The sequence below is a fragment of the Chelon labrosus genome (assembly GCF_963514085.1).
Source record: "Chelon labrosus genome assembly, chromosome: 22".
Taxonomy (NCBI): Eukaryota; Metazoa; Chordata; class Actinopteri; order Mugiliformes; family Mugilidae; genus Chelon; species Chelon labrosus.
In genome coordinates, this window is record NC_140355.1 from 21,925,362 (window position 1) to 21,941,104 (window position 15,743).

Here is a 15,743-nt window from a genome sequence, read left to right on the forward strand (position 1 = left end):
TGGTGTGCCTTTTTTTCAATGATAAAAATGTACCTTGGCTCAAGAAAGGTTGAAAAACACTGCCCTAAACAAGTCCCTCGAGATAACCATCTTTGTTATGTCGAGATAACGAATTAATTAATTGTTATTTCGAGAAAACAAACTTTGTTATCTCGAGATAACGAATTAATAAGTCATTATCACGATATATCCCTCGTGCTACCCTTTTGCATAATCGGTTCATCAGGGGGGGTGTTTTTAAATTGCCACCCGGCAGCACACATAGGCCCAAGGCAGAGATCAGATCAAGTCAGGAGAAATGCATTGGGGGCCCTATTCATTTTTCCATTGACTTTTGTATCATTTCGGACACCCTCTATCACCCCTGTCCACGGGTGGGCGCTGTTCCTCTCTTTCTCTCTCTCTCTCTGTCCCGGAAGTCCTGGAAGTCCTGGAAAGTCCTGGTATTTAAATTAAATACCTGGTCAGTGTGGGCCCCATGGAGGGGGTAATGACCATCGGATCAAAAGGGTCAGCATGGGTTCTGAACCAAGTGTAATGCATGGGATGATAATTATTCAATTCAATTCAATTTTATTTATATAGCGTCAATAACAATACAAATCGTCTCAAGACGCTTTACAAAAACCCGGCCTGAAACCCCCAGAGCAAGCCTGAAGGCGACGGTGGCAGGAAAAAACTCCCTTTTAACAGGAAGAAACCTTGAGCAGAACCCAGCTCATATGGAGGGACCATCTGCCTAAGGCCAGCCGGGTACAGACAGAAGAAAGAGAGAAGAGAACAGCAAAGAGAGAAAAGAACAGCAAGATAAACATACATCTGTCATAGATACACATATCTGACTAAAGCGTACATGTGGAATCTTATGATACAAACTGATGATGTTACATGACAGTTTGAAAATGTATCAGGAAAGTAGAATAAACAACCACAATAACACACAAAAGCATATATAAATATATATTAAAAAAAAGTCAGTATCACCTGCTTTGTATTACGTCTGCACTTCTTCTGTCCTATTCGAGAAGTATTTGTGGTTTGGGGTATTTTTCTCATGTGCCGTGGACTACAATAAAATGTGATGTTGATGAATATGAACTGTTTCTAAAATCATTTTGATTCATTTACATGTGTAATCTGATCAAACTGGGCCTTTAATGTACTGTTAACTCACAGCTATATGGACTGTGCCAGAGGAGCCACCAGTTTCTGGACTGTTGAACGGCATTTATTTATTGCAGCAACTGACGTCTGTTTATGTAAATCGTTCATTTTGCCAAATGGTTAAAAAAAATAAAAATAAAAAAATTGTTGCCTCCAGTGAATAAAATGCAACCACTAGATGGACTCAAACTGCAAAACAAAATATTTGAAGCCTGTAATGACAATAAACGTTCACTTACTGTATACTCGCCTTTTTACAGATTTACAGATCTTCAAGTTGAAAACAGTCAAATGCAAAGTCTTTTTTAAATGCAAGTAAATGTATTTAGCTAAATTCCATCAATGAATGTGAGTGTGTGAAGATTATTCCTTTTTATTTACGAATATTTATTACAGTATTATTATTTTGTATCCGTTTTTTTAAGGTGCATATATATTTATATATTTTTCTTCAGTTTAAGTCTAAGTTCTCTATACCTTTATTAGCACAAATTAGCTAGCTAACACTGTTGATAACTTACGATTAGTAAAGTTTTCTTGATATAATTCTTGATATAATTTATTCTTTTAATTCCTTTTATTAAATTCTTGACTGTTTGTAAAAATAAATATCTGGTTTGAAAGACATATTTCATATTTTTGACAAAAACAATAACTTAGCTAGTTGCTAGAAGACAACTCACACTAATGGGCATCACTTATAGGTTATCCACTGTTTCTAAGTTGTTATAAGTAAGGAGATTGAATTATTAAGACCTTAATTATTTGATTTAATGCTGGTTTAATGATGTGATCTTGATCTGTGGTTAGTTATTTAACTGAAACTGCAGTTAGCAACGAGATGCTATATGAGCTAACTCTCCCACTGGACGAAACCAAATAGCCTTAAACGGAGAGGGAGGCGAGTGTCGCTTTTAAGAATATAAAAATACAGAAAAGTTTCTCAGGATACTTCATTTTATTTATTTTTTCATTTTATTTTTTATTTTACTAAAACAAAATATCTGCTTTGAAAGATATATTCCTACGTTTTGACAAAAACAGTAACTAAGCTAGTTGCTAATAACAGCAGAAGACAAGCTAACACGAATGCTAATCGTTTATGGGTTAAGCACTGATGCTGAAGTCATTTTAAGTAAGAATGTTAAGCTATTGAGCTCTTAATTTATAGATTTATTAAAGTCGTGTTGGTTTCATAACGTGGGCTGAGTTATTTTTACAAACCCAAACTCAGGTTAACAAAAAGAGTTAGCAACAATAGGCTATATCGCTAACAATTCCGCTGGACGAAACCAAATAGTCTAAACAGAGAGGAGGGTGTGTAGACTGTTATTAGCAGCTAATAACAGCAGAAGACAAGCTAATATTAAATTAGGTTATAGTAGATTTATTGAATTTACGCTGGTTCCATGACGTGAGCTGAGGTTTAGTTTAAAAAAAATGTTAAAAAGTTAAAAAGGTTAGCAAGATGACGTTTTAACCATGGTTTTAACGGTTTTAACCACACGGCCTCGGCTGGACGGAACCAAATACCCTAGATATAGAGAGAGAGGCGGCGAGTGTGTGCTAAAGTTAAGGGCATAAATATGTAGAACATAATTCTTTATTGTAACACTATTAATAATTAATACGTGTTTTGTGAAAATAGAATGTAAAAATTCATAAAGAAATCAGATTTGAACGCTTTTTAGAGGGTACAATCTCCCCTCAATGTTGAATTGGACTGCCCTGTGAGGCAGCGCGGTTGTAACAGCGCCCTCTACCGGCGGAGCGCCACAAGCGAAAGAATCTGCCCGGTCCTCCTTAAATGTTTGTGACAAACATGGCGTTTTTCCGTGTGTGTGGGGGGAGAGTGTCACGTCCTGCCCCGCCCTTAGCGGACACTGACTCGACACTATCAGCCTCCCCGAGTGTGGAACTCCAAGTCAAAAGTACATAGACATTAATCAGCTCCGCACCGGCACAGTCCAATGGTCAACACCGCCCGGCTGGCCTCGGAGAGTTTGAACCGGCGCTCCTGCACAAAGCAGCCACTCTGCAGCTGCATGAGGACCTGAGAGCTGTCTGCGGCAAAACCGAGCACCAGCACAGTCCGTGTTGACAAGAAGAAGAAAAAAAAAAAGTTAGGCCAGTGGATCGCAGTCATGTCTGGACAAAATAGATTTGTGAGTCCGTTTCATAGACCGCAGTGTTTGGCCGCAGCAGCTCCGGCAGGGAAAGCGAACCTAACGCACCCGGGCAAGGCCATCCTGGCAGGTAAGAAAGTTCTGAGTGTGCACAGAGACTCTTAAAGTTGTTTAAAGTTTTACTGAACCTCCAGCTGGAGATGGTTGCAGGAGCAGGGCTGCATTAACCTCCAGATGCTGTTCACTGCCTCAAGTAAATGTGAATACGTGCACAACTAAATAATAAGTTAGTTTGCACACAAGGAATAATAATGTGCATATTATTTTTCAACTTTTAACTGACATGGCAAGGAAAATAGTTAAAAAATAAATAAAAAAAGCCTGCAGCCTTGCACAAAACAGAGACACCAGATGGAGGTTGAATGAACTGTCATAGGTGGAGATGTTAAAATAAACTGCAGAACCACAAATTGCACCAATGCACCGATTTGTGCAGAAAATGAGACTCGTGTTTTTCTAATTACAAGTCAGGAAGTTCCATTCAGAGCAGGACAAACTTTACTGTTCAGATTCAGAGGATGTCTTTGAACCTCCCGTTACTTCCAGTTAATGTGACTCTCTGCATCTTTTACTGCTACGGCTAAATATTCAAAATTAAACTAAAAGTTAGTTTGCACACAGGGAACGTGCATATACATTTGCTTAATTTCACAAACTGATCTATTAAGTGATGAGCAACGAAAAACCCTAATCATAACTCAAAATGTAGTTCACCACATTTCAGAATATGTCTTTAAAACAGATGTTAGATCGCTGCGTTTCTTTCCTTACGTTCCTCAAATTCCACCATAAATAGATTTAATTGCATTTTCCAGGTATCCATTTACTTCTTCTCATAATTTCCCCTTATTTAAACGAGCCGTAATTGTGTCGTAAATGGTGGACAAAGCCAAATGTTTTTATGAAAGTGTATCTCAAAGGTTATCTGAAGTTAGACAGAGGTAGATTATAAAATCTTTTTGGTATCTTTGCTGTAGAAGGAAGATCAGTGGGAGTCAATGGGAGGGTGATGCAGGACAAACTGCTCCGTATTTAGTTAAGTCTTTTTCCTCTAAACTCTCTCTATTTGTGTCTGAGCCTCCTCTACAGCTCAGCGTTAAGACTTCAGACAACCTTTTTAAACACATTTTGAGAAAGACTTTTGACTTTGTCCCGCATTCAAAGCACGAATATGGACGTAGTAAATGGAAATCCAGAAAATTGAATTTGAATTTATGGACAGATTGATATGTTTTTATAAAAGTGTTCATACTTTTACTCAGACCTGCTGGCACACGTGACGTTTGCCCCGCGGCTCGTGTCTGCAGGACCCAGCCGATTTGTCCTGGGACTTTAGCACAGACCCCCTGTTTTTCAAAGACACTTGAGTGAGCTGAACTCTCGTTAGTCAATCAATGACAGGCGCTCAGACGTCCCAGAGATCAGTGCGTACTGGAGGGCAATCATTATTGATAACATTGCAACATGGGTTGCTCAGTTCACTATGGATCATGTTAAAGGTTCAAATGAAAAGCTTTTGTTCCTGTGATTTTTTTATTTTTTTTTCCCTGTCTGCCGCTGTCAGCAGTTCAGTTTTCAGAGGCCCCGGGCTCCATGTCTCCGTGTCACGGACCACAATGACAAAGCACATTGCTGCAGCCACATAGATTACAACTCGTAGGCCACAAGCTCAGTTTAGAGCCTCTTTAATTCATTGGAAACTGCTCTGAGGAGAGTTAACGTAGCAGAAAGTATGTGTTGCGTTTAAGCAGAGCTGTGGGGCAGTTAGTTGTCAGACCGTCCACAAATCTGCCTCTAACTGGCTGGAAGACATTTCTGCCTCTCATTCACACCTGGTGGTATACCTGTTCTACCACATTACACAACATGTACAGCCTACAGCCAGGAGACATTAGCATAGCACTTAGCATAAAGAACAAACGGCTAGCCTAGCTTGTCTAAAAAATTGTTAGATCTGTTAGCTCTTTAACTTCCTTATTAACAAAGTATATGATGTATTAGTTTAGCTTAGCATAGGCTAAAGTTTAAATGGTTAGCCTAGCTTGTCCAAAGTTGTTAGTTCTGTTAGCTCTTACTTATACAGTATGCAGCCAGGAGACATTAGCTTAGTTTAGTGTAGCATAAAGAGGAAACACTTAACCTATCTTGTCTAAAGGATACAAAGTTGTTAGTTCTGTTAGCTCTTACTTATACAGTATGCAGCCAGGAGACATTAGCTTAGTTTAGTGTAGCATAAAGAGGAAACACTTAACCTATCTTTTCTGAAGGATACAAAGTTGTTAGTTATGTTAGCTCTTTAGCCAACTTATTAATACAGTATACAGCTAAGCTATATTAGCTTAGCTTAAGTTAGGCTAAAGTTTAGATGGTTAGCCTAGCTTGTCCAAAGCATACACAACATTTAGCTTACTTATCAACAAAGTATACAGCCAGGAGATATTAGCTTAGCTTAGTGTAGCATAACATGGAAACAGTTAGCCTAGCTTATCCAAGGGATACAAAGTTGTTAGTTCTGTTAGCTCGGAAGCTCTTACTTATAAGTACAGTGTACAGCCAGGAGACATTAGCATAAACTTTAGCATAAACTTTATGCTAATGTCTCCTGGCTTAGGACAATTGGAAAGGTTAACCTGAATTGTCCTAAGATTACAAAATTTAGCTGCAACTGCTTTTAACACAATGTACAGACTGAGGATATTAGCTTCGCTTAGTGTAGTATAAAGTTGGCTCTTAAGATAACCAGTCGCCACAATTTACAGTAACTTGTATGTACAATAATACAAGTACTTCTTTGCGTAGCCTAAGGAAGAAATAGCTTGGATACCAATCCAAGCTATTTCTTCCTTACATGCTACTATTAGCTCTCAAGCTAACCTGTTAGCACAGTATACAGTAGATATGCAACATGTTTAAAAACCGAAGTGTAAAAACTATAAATTGTAGTTTTAGTTAAGTGCTGGATTATTTTTTGGTCTTTATGCTAAGCTAAGCTAACATTGCCTAGCTTCACATTTAACACACAGGTATGGGAATCATATCAACGTGCTCATCGAACATGTGAAATAAATGTGACACATGTAAACATAAAAATCCTTTATTAGCATTTTTAGTCCATCGCTAATTGTTAGCATAACTTTGTCCTGGTCTGGAATGGTCAAATTATTGCATTTAACATAATTTGTGAATGTTTTTCTCCATTTCTATTCATTTTATTCTCTTCTTCTGTTGATTGTTTTTTTGCTGATACTGTTGCTTTAAAAGAAATTCCCGTTCTAGTTGAACATGACGAACCGGTTCTGTGTCTTTTTCCCAGTTTGAATACAACGACATGCTGCAGGTAGTACTCGGGGGCTCATTCGTTTGCAGACGACGATGTGGACTTCTTGTTTTTGATTCAGCCTCTTTTTTTAATTTGTAGCTGCAGCTGCATATTAAAGGCCTGACTCTAACCAGAAGAATGCCTGGGTGTGTCATGACCAGCATTGCTGCCGCCGAGAACTTCTAGCCAGAGAGAAATATTGATGTTTTAGTGAAAACAGAGGTTTGCAAAGCTCTATAATCTTAGGATTGTTTATGCAGAAGCAGCATGACTTTGCCCGTCTGTAGAACCACTGATTTGTTGGATTTCCCTGCATGACAGTTTGGTGAAAGGAATGCATGTAAAAAGCGTCAACAAAGACTTCTTTTAGTAAACATGTAAGGAGCAATTCATGCTACAGGGCAGTTAGTTTAACAGCTCCTAATCCAGCTAATTAACACATTATACAGCCAGGGGATATTAGTTTAGCTTCATATATATCATAAAGTGAAAATGGTTAGCCTAGCTTGTCCAAAGGATACAAGATTGTTAGCTCTTTAGCCTACTTATGAACACAATATACGGCCAGAAGATAAAGTGAAAACCGTTATTCTAGCTGGTGGAAAGTATACAAAATTGTTAGATCTGTTAGCTCTGTAGCTTACTTATTAACACAATGTGCAGCCACAATATATTAGCTTAGCTTAGTGTAGCATAAAGTCAAAATCAGTAGCCTAGCTTGATTCAAAAGATACAACAACTTGTTAGATCTTTTAGCTCTTTAGCTTACTTATCAATGACATATACAGCCAGGAGATGTTAGCTTAGCCTAGTGTAGCCTGAAGTTCAGATGTTTAGCCTAGCTTGTCTAAAGGATACAAAACCATTAGATATGTTAGCTATTTAGCTTACTTTTTAACACAATATACAGCCAGGTGGTGTTAGCGTAGCATAAAGAGGAAACAGTTTACCTGTCTTGCCCAAAGATTACAAAATTCACTTGCAACTGTTAGCTCTCAATCCTAGCTTAGCTTAGTGCAGCATAAAGTGAAAACCGTTAGCCTAGCTTGTCCAAAGTATACAAAATTGTTAGATCTGTTAGCTCTGTAGCTTACATATTAACACAATATACAGGCCAGGAGATATTAGCTTAGCTTAGTGTAGCATGAAGGGGAAACTGTGGGGAGGAATTCAGGCTAAAGGGCAGCGTCAGCTCCACCAAACTTTATTCAAACTTTCTCTAAGTGTATTAGCAGAAGGAGGCCACTATCAGATATGTGTATCTGGGGTGATGTGGTGAACTGTGTTTGCTGGAGGCTACACACCCCCTCTGGTTGGAGCAGGGCCAGGGGGAGGCTCTGTAGGCAGAGTCGCACCGAGATCAGCCGAGCCAATCAGAGGCCGGCTCCGTGTTTGCTGTTGAACTGCAGATGTGTGACAACTCAGATTAAGGTGGAACTGGTCTAGATGAGGCGCGGTAGAGCAGACGTACAGGGTAGCACCAAGGAACACTTCTGGTTGTTTTAATCCACAAACTAAATTTTACAGCAGCAGATTTTTAGCAATAATTTAGTTTAGTTTGGTTCCCTTTGTTTTTAATTCGTTTTGACATGTCTTCTCATTCATTGCACCCAGTGTGAATACTCCCTCGTTTATGAAGCATGCTGTTTTGCATAATTTTGCTTTTATAACCAGATTTGAATGACTTTTGTTTAATATACGTGTATGTGTGTGTGGTATTTGCAGTTTTACAAATAATTTCCTCTCCTGCTCCTGAGTGGGTTTGACTGAAACAAACTTATTTTTTATCTCACTCTCCTGCTAACTCCAGTCTGTTCCTGCTGCTGAAACGCCGTGTGTTGTCTTCTTGTTATTTCAGGCGGGATCGCAGGAGGAATCGAGATCTGCATCACGTTCCCTACAGAGTACGTTAAAACACAGCTGCAGCTAGACGAGAAGGCCAATCCTCCCAAATACAAAGGCATCGGTGAGTTTGTCCTCAGTGTCTGCTTTTATATTTGCAGGATGAGGTAGTATTACCAGAGTACTGATAATCTGCACATAGACACACTAAATATATCAATAATCTGAATATTAATCCACTAGAGTATCTATAATGTGGATATTAACACACTAAAATATTAATAGTCTGGATATTAATCCACTAGAGTATCAGTAATCTGGATATTAACACTAAAATGTCAATAATCTGGATATTTACGCATTAGACTATCAATAATCTGGATATTTACATATCAGAGTATCACTAATCTGGATATTAATCCACCAGATTATCAATAATCTGGATATTAACACTAAAATATCAATAATCTTGATATTTACATATCAGTCTATCAATAATCCGGATATTAACACACTAGAATATCAATAATCTGATATTAACACACTAAAATGTCGATAATCTGGATATTAATCCACCAGAATATCGATAATCTGGATATTAACATACTAGAATATCAATAATCTGGATGTTAACACACTAGAGAATCAATGATCTGGATATTTACACATTAGAGTATCACTAATCTGAATATTAATCCACTAGAGTATCAATAATCCGGTTTAAAAATACACTAAAGTATTAATAATCTGAATATTAACACTCCAAAATGTTGATAATCTGGATATTAATCCACCAGAATATCAATAATCTCCATATTAACACACTAGAGTCTGAATAATATGGATATGAATCCACTTAATATGAATAATCTGTATATTAACACACAGATATCAGTAGTCAAGTCAAGTCACGTTTATTTATATAGCACACTTAAACGCAATGTAATTGACCCAAGGTGCTCACAGAAATAAAATATATACAGTAATAAAAACAAAAATATAAATGACAAAAAAAGTAAATAAAACATAAATAAATGGAAATACAAAATAATAATAATAATAATAATAATAATAATAAACAGATTATGATTGTAGATAAAAGAACATATGGTTACTGAAACTAATACTACTAGAGAAAGATGTACAGTAAAGTTAAAGATGCAAGTTAATATAATACTGAAAAGAAATAGAAATAAGATAAATAAACAAACAAGGGGAGAAATTAATGGACATTATAGGCCAAAGAAAATAGATGGGTCTTTAAATTTGATTTAAAACTAGTGATGGTGGGACAGGACTTAATTTCTATAGGGAGATTATTCCAGAGTCTAGGGGCAGCAACAGAAAAAGCCCTATCCCCTTTAGTTTTTAGGATTGCATTTGGGACTGAGAGAAGATGTTGTGAGGAAGACCTCAGTGGCCTAGAAGGACAGTAGGGACTTAAAAGGTCACAGATATACCGTGGTGCCATTCTAATCTGGATGTTAATCCACTTAAATATCAGTAATCTGTATATAATCTGGAATTGGTTATATTAAACTGGTATCAATCAACTGGATGTCCATAGCTGGTTTACATAGTGTCTGTTAAAATGTCATCAGAGATGTGTCACTGATAAATAATCTGAGTGGATTTAAAGCTTCCAATCAGCTGATTTGATCCATTCGGTGTTATCTCAGTGTAACTTGTTGTTGTGCTGTGACTCATGAACTTTGACTCAGACCATGTTTATATGCACCATCAAGGTTAACTGATAACAGGCCAGGGTTCTGTTTTTCTAAGCATCTTCCTCCTCTTCCTCCTCTTCCTCCTCCAGTCGACTGTGTGAAGCAGACGGTGAACAGTCATGGGGTCCGGGGTCTTTACCGAGGTCTCAGCTCGCTGGTCTACGGCTCCATACCCAAAGCAGCTGTCAGGTACTGACCACAACCTAACACACACAAACACACTTTAAATCCAGTAATCATTCAGCCATAACATTATGACCAACCATAATGTCAGTTGGATGGCCAGGGATCATTGAGTAGTTTGACCCGTGTGGTTCTGATCCAACAGACCAGCTACTGCAGCGTGGGTTATTTAAAATTTGAGTCATTAATCTCTTTCTTTTTACTTTTTTTATTTTCAGGTTTGGGGTGTTTGAGTTCCTCGCTAATAAGATGCGCGATGAGAGCGGAAAGCTGGACAGCAAGCGGGGATTCTTCTGTGGCCTTGGAGCTGGAGTAGCAGAGGCTGTGTTTGTAGTCTGTCCCATGGAGACAGTAAAGGTAAAAAAAAAAATAAAAATCTCCAAAATACTAGATTCAGTGTAGGAAATATAGATACAGTTAAATAAATTAAAAGCCACAGGAAGTTTAGACACATAGGATCAAGCTTCAGACATTTTCCAGTATGACAATAATTCTGGAGACTTTAATGAACTTTTACAACTGAAAATGCAAACTTTTACACATTAATACTTGCTTTTTGTCCTTTAACAAACATAAAGCAGGGCTCAGAGGGATTTCTGGACTAAAATCTGTTAATCTATTAATCTAATAATGTTATTTTAGGTGAAATTCATCCACGATCAGACGTCGGCAAACCCAAAGTACAAGGGTTTTTTCCACGGGGTGAGGGAGATCGTCAGGACTGAAGGTAAGAAATGCTTCAGCTGCGTTATACTGCCACCTGCTGTTCCATCCAGTCCACACATGCTGCACAGCATCCTCGTCCAGTGTTATCAAAAGGATAATATTCTTGCTTACGACCCCTGAGACGTCCATTAATGAATAAAAATGTATCGGTGACAGGACTGAGAGGAACGTATCAGGGTCTGACAGCGACTGTACTGAAGCAAGGCTCCAACCAGGCCATACGCTTCTACGTCATGACTTCACTGAGGAACTGGTACAAAGGTACGATTAATCCTTGTAATCGCTGCTTATAAAACTAAATAAAAAATGCAGCCAACAAAAAATAAATTAAATGAAAACGTTATCTTTTGTTCCTTACACCAAGGTGACAACCCCAACAAATCTATTAACCCTTTGCTAACTGGACTGTTTGGAGCCACGGCCGGTGCTGCCAGTGTGTTTGGAAACACTCCCCTGGACGTCATCAAGACCAGAATGCAGGTCAGTTCTAGTCTGGAGTCTTCAAATGAAATACCTCCGCGTCAACTGGACAGTCCTCCAACCAATCAGATCCATTTAGTTGTAAACTAATTCAAGTCCATGGTGCTCAGATGTCGTGTATGACTACTGTTATTCTTCTGTCCATCACTACATAAAGCCCCACCCCCAAATGAATTCAGTTCAGTAACATGTTGTGTTTGTAATTCACCAGGGTCTCGAGGCTCACAAGTACAAAAGCACACTGGACTGTGCCGTCAAAATCATGAAGCACGAAGGACCAAGGGCGTAAGTAATCCAGACTCTAGAAACCAGAGTTCATTTATTCAAGCGAGTATAAATGAAAGGAATAGTTGGGCGTTTTGGAAAACATTTGGCTCATAAACATGAAACTATGGCTAGGAGACGACACTAAGATATCTGTATGGACTAAACAAACATTATGAAATGTGTTAGCCCGTTAGCTTCAGGAGTGCCAATGGGAACGGTCCTGATTAAGAACCGTGTGAACTGTAAGCCGAATGAATCGTATGGCTTCATTCTGACTGTCTACCAGTTTTTTTACTGTCACAAAAGTTGAGTTTTTATGACAGTAAATGAGTTTACTGTCATAAAAATCCATAAATTTGCAGATATTCACATTATTTAAGATAGTTTTAGAGAAACTGAGACTTTATTAGGGCACATTTATTGTCTCTTCAGTGCAAAAGTTATTTCTCTGTATATCACTGCTGTGGGATACCTCAAGGTACCATCCTGGGTCCACTTATCTTCTCCCTTTACTTCATAGACCAAACCTGTGTGAAAATACCATTATACAAAATGCCATACTGTATAAAACCAATATAAAAGTACTTTATATTTAATAATATATTAAAATTGCTACATCTTGTCCATCAAGATGTTAAAAACATGAGTTTACTGTCATAAAAATATGGAAATTTGCAGATTTTCACATGTTCTTCAGGCATTTTTAAGAATTTTTTTTGTCTTTTTAGTATAAAATTACTTTTACATGCTCCTCAGTCTATTCTGTATCACTGCTGTGGGATACCTCAAGGTACCATCCTGGGTCTACTTCAATTTGCTTCATCTTGTCTATCCAGATGTTAAAAAATTTGCAGATTTTCACATTATTTAAGATACTTCTACAGAAACTGTAGACTTTATTAAGGCACATTTTATTGTCTCTTCAGTGCAAAAGTTATTTACATGCTTCTCAGCCCTGTATATCGCCGCTCTGGGATACCTCAAGGTACCATCCTGGGACCTCTTATGTTCTCCCTTTACTTGTTCTAACACTAAAATACTAATATTAACATTAAAGTACATATGTTATTTAATAAACCTATTGAATTTGCCTTTGTCTGGCCAGATGTTTTAAAAAAGGAGACATAAAAAACTGGAAACTGGCAAATATTCAAATTCTTAAGCCAAACTTTATTGTCTCTTTAGTCTAAAATTTGTTTTACATGCTTCTCAGCTCTGACAAGAAGTCATTTCTCTGTGTATCACTGCTGTGGGATACCTCAAGGTGCCATCCTGGGTCCGCTTATCTTCTCCCTTTACTTTTAGTAATACTATTAGTATGAAAGTAATTGCCTGCACCACGAGGGTTTTGCATTCCTCTGGCTAATTTGAGACCTCTACTGAATGGTACTGTCCTAAATTATCATACTCCCCTTCGCACATTTGTTCCTCTCAGGTTCTACAAAGGTACTGTACCTCGGCTGGGTCGAGTGTGCATGGACGTGGCCATCGTCTTTATCATCTATGAGGAAGTCGTGAAGGTGCTGAACGTTGTTTGGAAGACGGACTGAAACCAGACACCTCTGTGCTGTGCAAGCAGGAGTCTTTGGACGGGCCTCCTACGTTATTAACTAGGCCATGGTCTACTAAACCGGTCTACTAAAATCCTGCTTATAGCTTCAAATATCTACCTCCAAGTGATTTTCAGAAAGGAAGAAAAAAACAAAAAACAAAGGGTTTGGTGGGATTTTATTTATAGCACACAAATTACAAGTCGAAGCATGACCTGCATGGAAAGAAAAGCTCCGTGTTGCAGAGTTGCTGCTTACAGATGCTCATTTTTTTCCATATTCCAGGAGGATGAAGTTCCTTAACAGCTCAGGGAAAAGAACGGGGCATTTAATTACACCTGCTCGACTAAATGAAACGGGAGCACTAACTAGTAACGAGTGCTGTAAAGAGAAACCAATGCCCTGCCCAGTGTAATGTGATTTAGAAATGGTAGGCTAAGAAATTATACTTGAAAAAGACAAATTATCCCAGAGATTGAACATTTTAAAGCCTTTTTTTTTAATATGCAAATATTTAGAGAAATCGAAACAGTTATTTCTTTGAGTCCTGGGGGGAATCATTAATGTTCAGATGTCGCATGCTGCAGAAACTACAGGTACATTAAGAACTAAATGCCTTAAAACACAGTCAAGTGTAGAATCTGTGGAGATGCGGTCAGCTCGAAGAGGCGACACTTTTTAAAAAGTGTTATAATCCGTTAATTTGCTGTACTAATGCCATGAGAAGTGCCTGATTTATTTTGAGATTAGGAATGTTTGAATGTTTATTCACTACAGATATTAATAATGTTCTCAGTTGCACAAGGTATCTCTCCACATATCTCCTCAGTTGATCTTAACTGTTCATATTTTTGTGAATTTTTGCTTTTTAAAACTCCTTCACCGGATAGAAACGCCTTTCAAAGTGCCTTCCATCTCATTCCATGGAGGACTAGTGGTTTTAGCTTTTATTTTTTAATATAATTTTTATTGCCTTAACCGATGATTCCCGTGCCAACCGCTGCTCATATATACAACGCCATGTCAGAGGATGGAGCTTGTGGCATGTTTACATGCAGTGCAACTAACTGCTTTGCTTATCACACACTGTTCGTGTTAGGACGCACAATGTTTACTGTGAGCTGTCTTCCTCAGCTTCATGTTTAACCGGACCGTGCATACATGTGGACTTATTTAAACAACTTAACATGTGGAAAGTCTCCAGTAGTTAAAGCCGTATCTTGTGCCTTCTGTCTAATTCATTCTAATGTCTATGCTCACAAATAAACATGGACCAGACTGTTAAGATTGTTGTGTTTATTCTGTGCTCAGCTTGAGTATTTCCATACTTTTTCTGTTACTGTCTAGTTTTCTCGATTCATAAAGGGGTCACATCCTAGGAGAACTGTAGAACTGCAGAAAACAATTATCAGAACGAAATTATCAGTCGAACTGACAATTAGGTTCTTTAATAAAACAATTATTTTGTTTATAATATATAACAAAATGTGGACATGTTATTCCCTGAAGCCCAATTTAAATTTTTAGTTTGCTTCATTTTGTCTTTCACTTAGTTTACTGTCACAAAGATCCTGGAAACTTGCACATAATTCTCATTTTTTTAAACTAGTCACGCATTTTTTAAGCCAAAGTTTATTTCCCCTTAACAAGAACTCTGAGGGATACCTCAAGGTACCATCCAGGGGTCACTTATGTTCTCCCTCTACTTGGTCATAAAGTGTTTACAACATTAAAATGGCTTTATTTTTAACAGTTTACTGTTATAATGAAACTGATCATTCATAATGAAAAGCCTAACTATTGCTTTTAGCCTTATGGCATTTCTACCTTAGATGAGGTGTTCTGTGTGTGAATATTCCAACTTTAAAATAAAATAATGAAGCTTTTAACATACGTTTGAGACAATAAAATGATGCCTAGTTGTTTACACTTTGGCAATTTTCAAATCCCATCTCAAAACCCAGCTTTTTCTCCAATCATACCCTCCTTGACTGTCACTCCCTCCAGATTTTAAATTTTAAATTTTTTAAACCAAATCTTTTATCTTTTTATCGTATCTTTTAGTGTCTTATAGTTTGTTAAATGCTTTTGATGTCTGTTACGTATTTTAAACCCTGTTTTACCTGTACGGTGACCTTGGGTGTTTTGAAAGGCGCCTATAAATACAATGTATTATTATTATTATTATTATTATATTGTAGTTTTAATTAATTAATCAAATGGGGAAAGAAATAGAGTAGATTACATGTGCTTGTAATCCATCTTTGGTGAAAAATTTCCAGTAAATATGCTGGAAACT

The 15,743-nt window shown here is 37.6% G+C and overlaps 2 protein-coding genes across 2 annotated transcripts in view; both read left to right on the top strand.

Annotated features, from left to right (window-relative positions):
• Positions 1–2,769: 2,769 nt before the first annotated feature.
• On the top strand, positions 2,770–15,288 carry slc25a1b (slc25a1 solute carrier family 25 member 1b). Its single transcript, XM_084572069.1, has 9 exons — positions 2,770–3,420; positions 8,528–8,635; positions 10,328–10,427; positions 10,640–10,778; positions 11,064–11,148; positions 11,304–11,408; positions 11,512–11,627; positions 11,839–11,912; positions 13,330–15,288. The coding sequence occupies exons 1-9, from the start codon at positions 3,309–3,311 to the stop codon at positions 13,442–13,444; spliced, it is 954 nt and encodes a 317-aa protein (XP_084428195.1). The 5' UTR covers positions 2,770–3,308; the 3' UTR covers positions 13,445–15,288.
• pi4kaa (phosphatidylinositol 4-kinase, catalytic, alpha a) overlaps positions 11,594–15,743 on the top strand; it is a 35,705-nt gene continuing 31,555 nt past the window's right edge. Inside the window, exons 1-2 of the mRNA XM_084572067.1 lie at positions 11,594–11,627; positions 11,839–11,912. The gene's annotated coding sequence lies outside the window, so the exon portion shown is untranslated. The remainder of the gene's footprint in view (positions 11,628–11,838; positions 11,913–15,743) is intronic.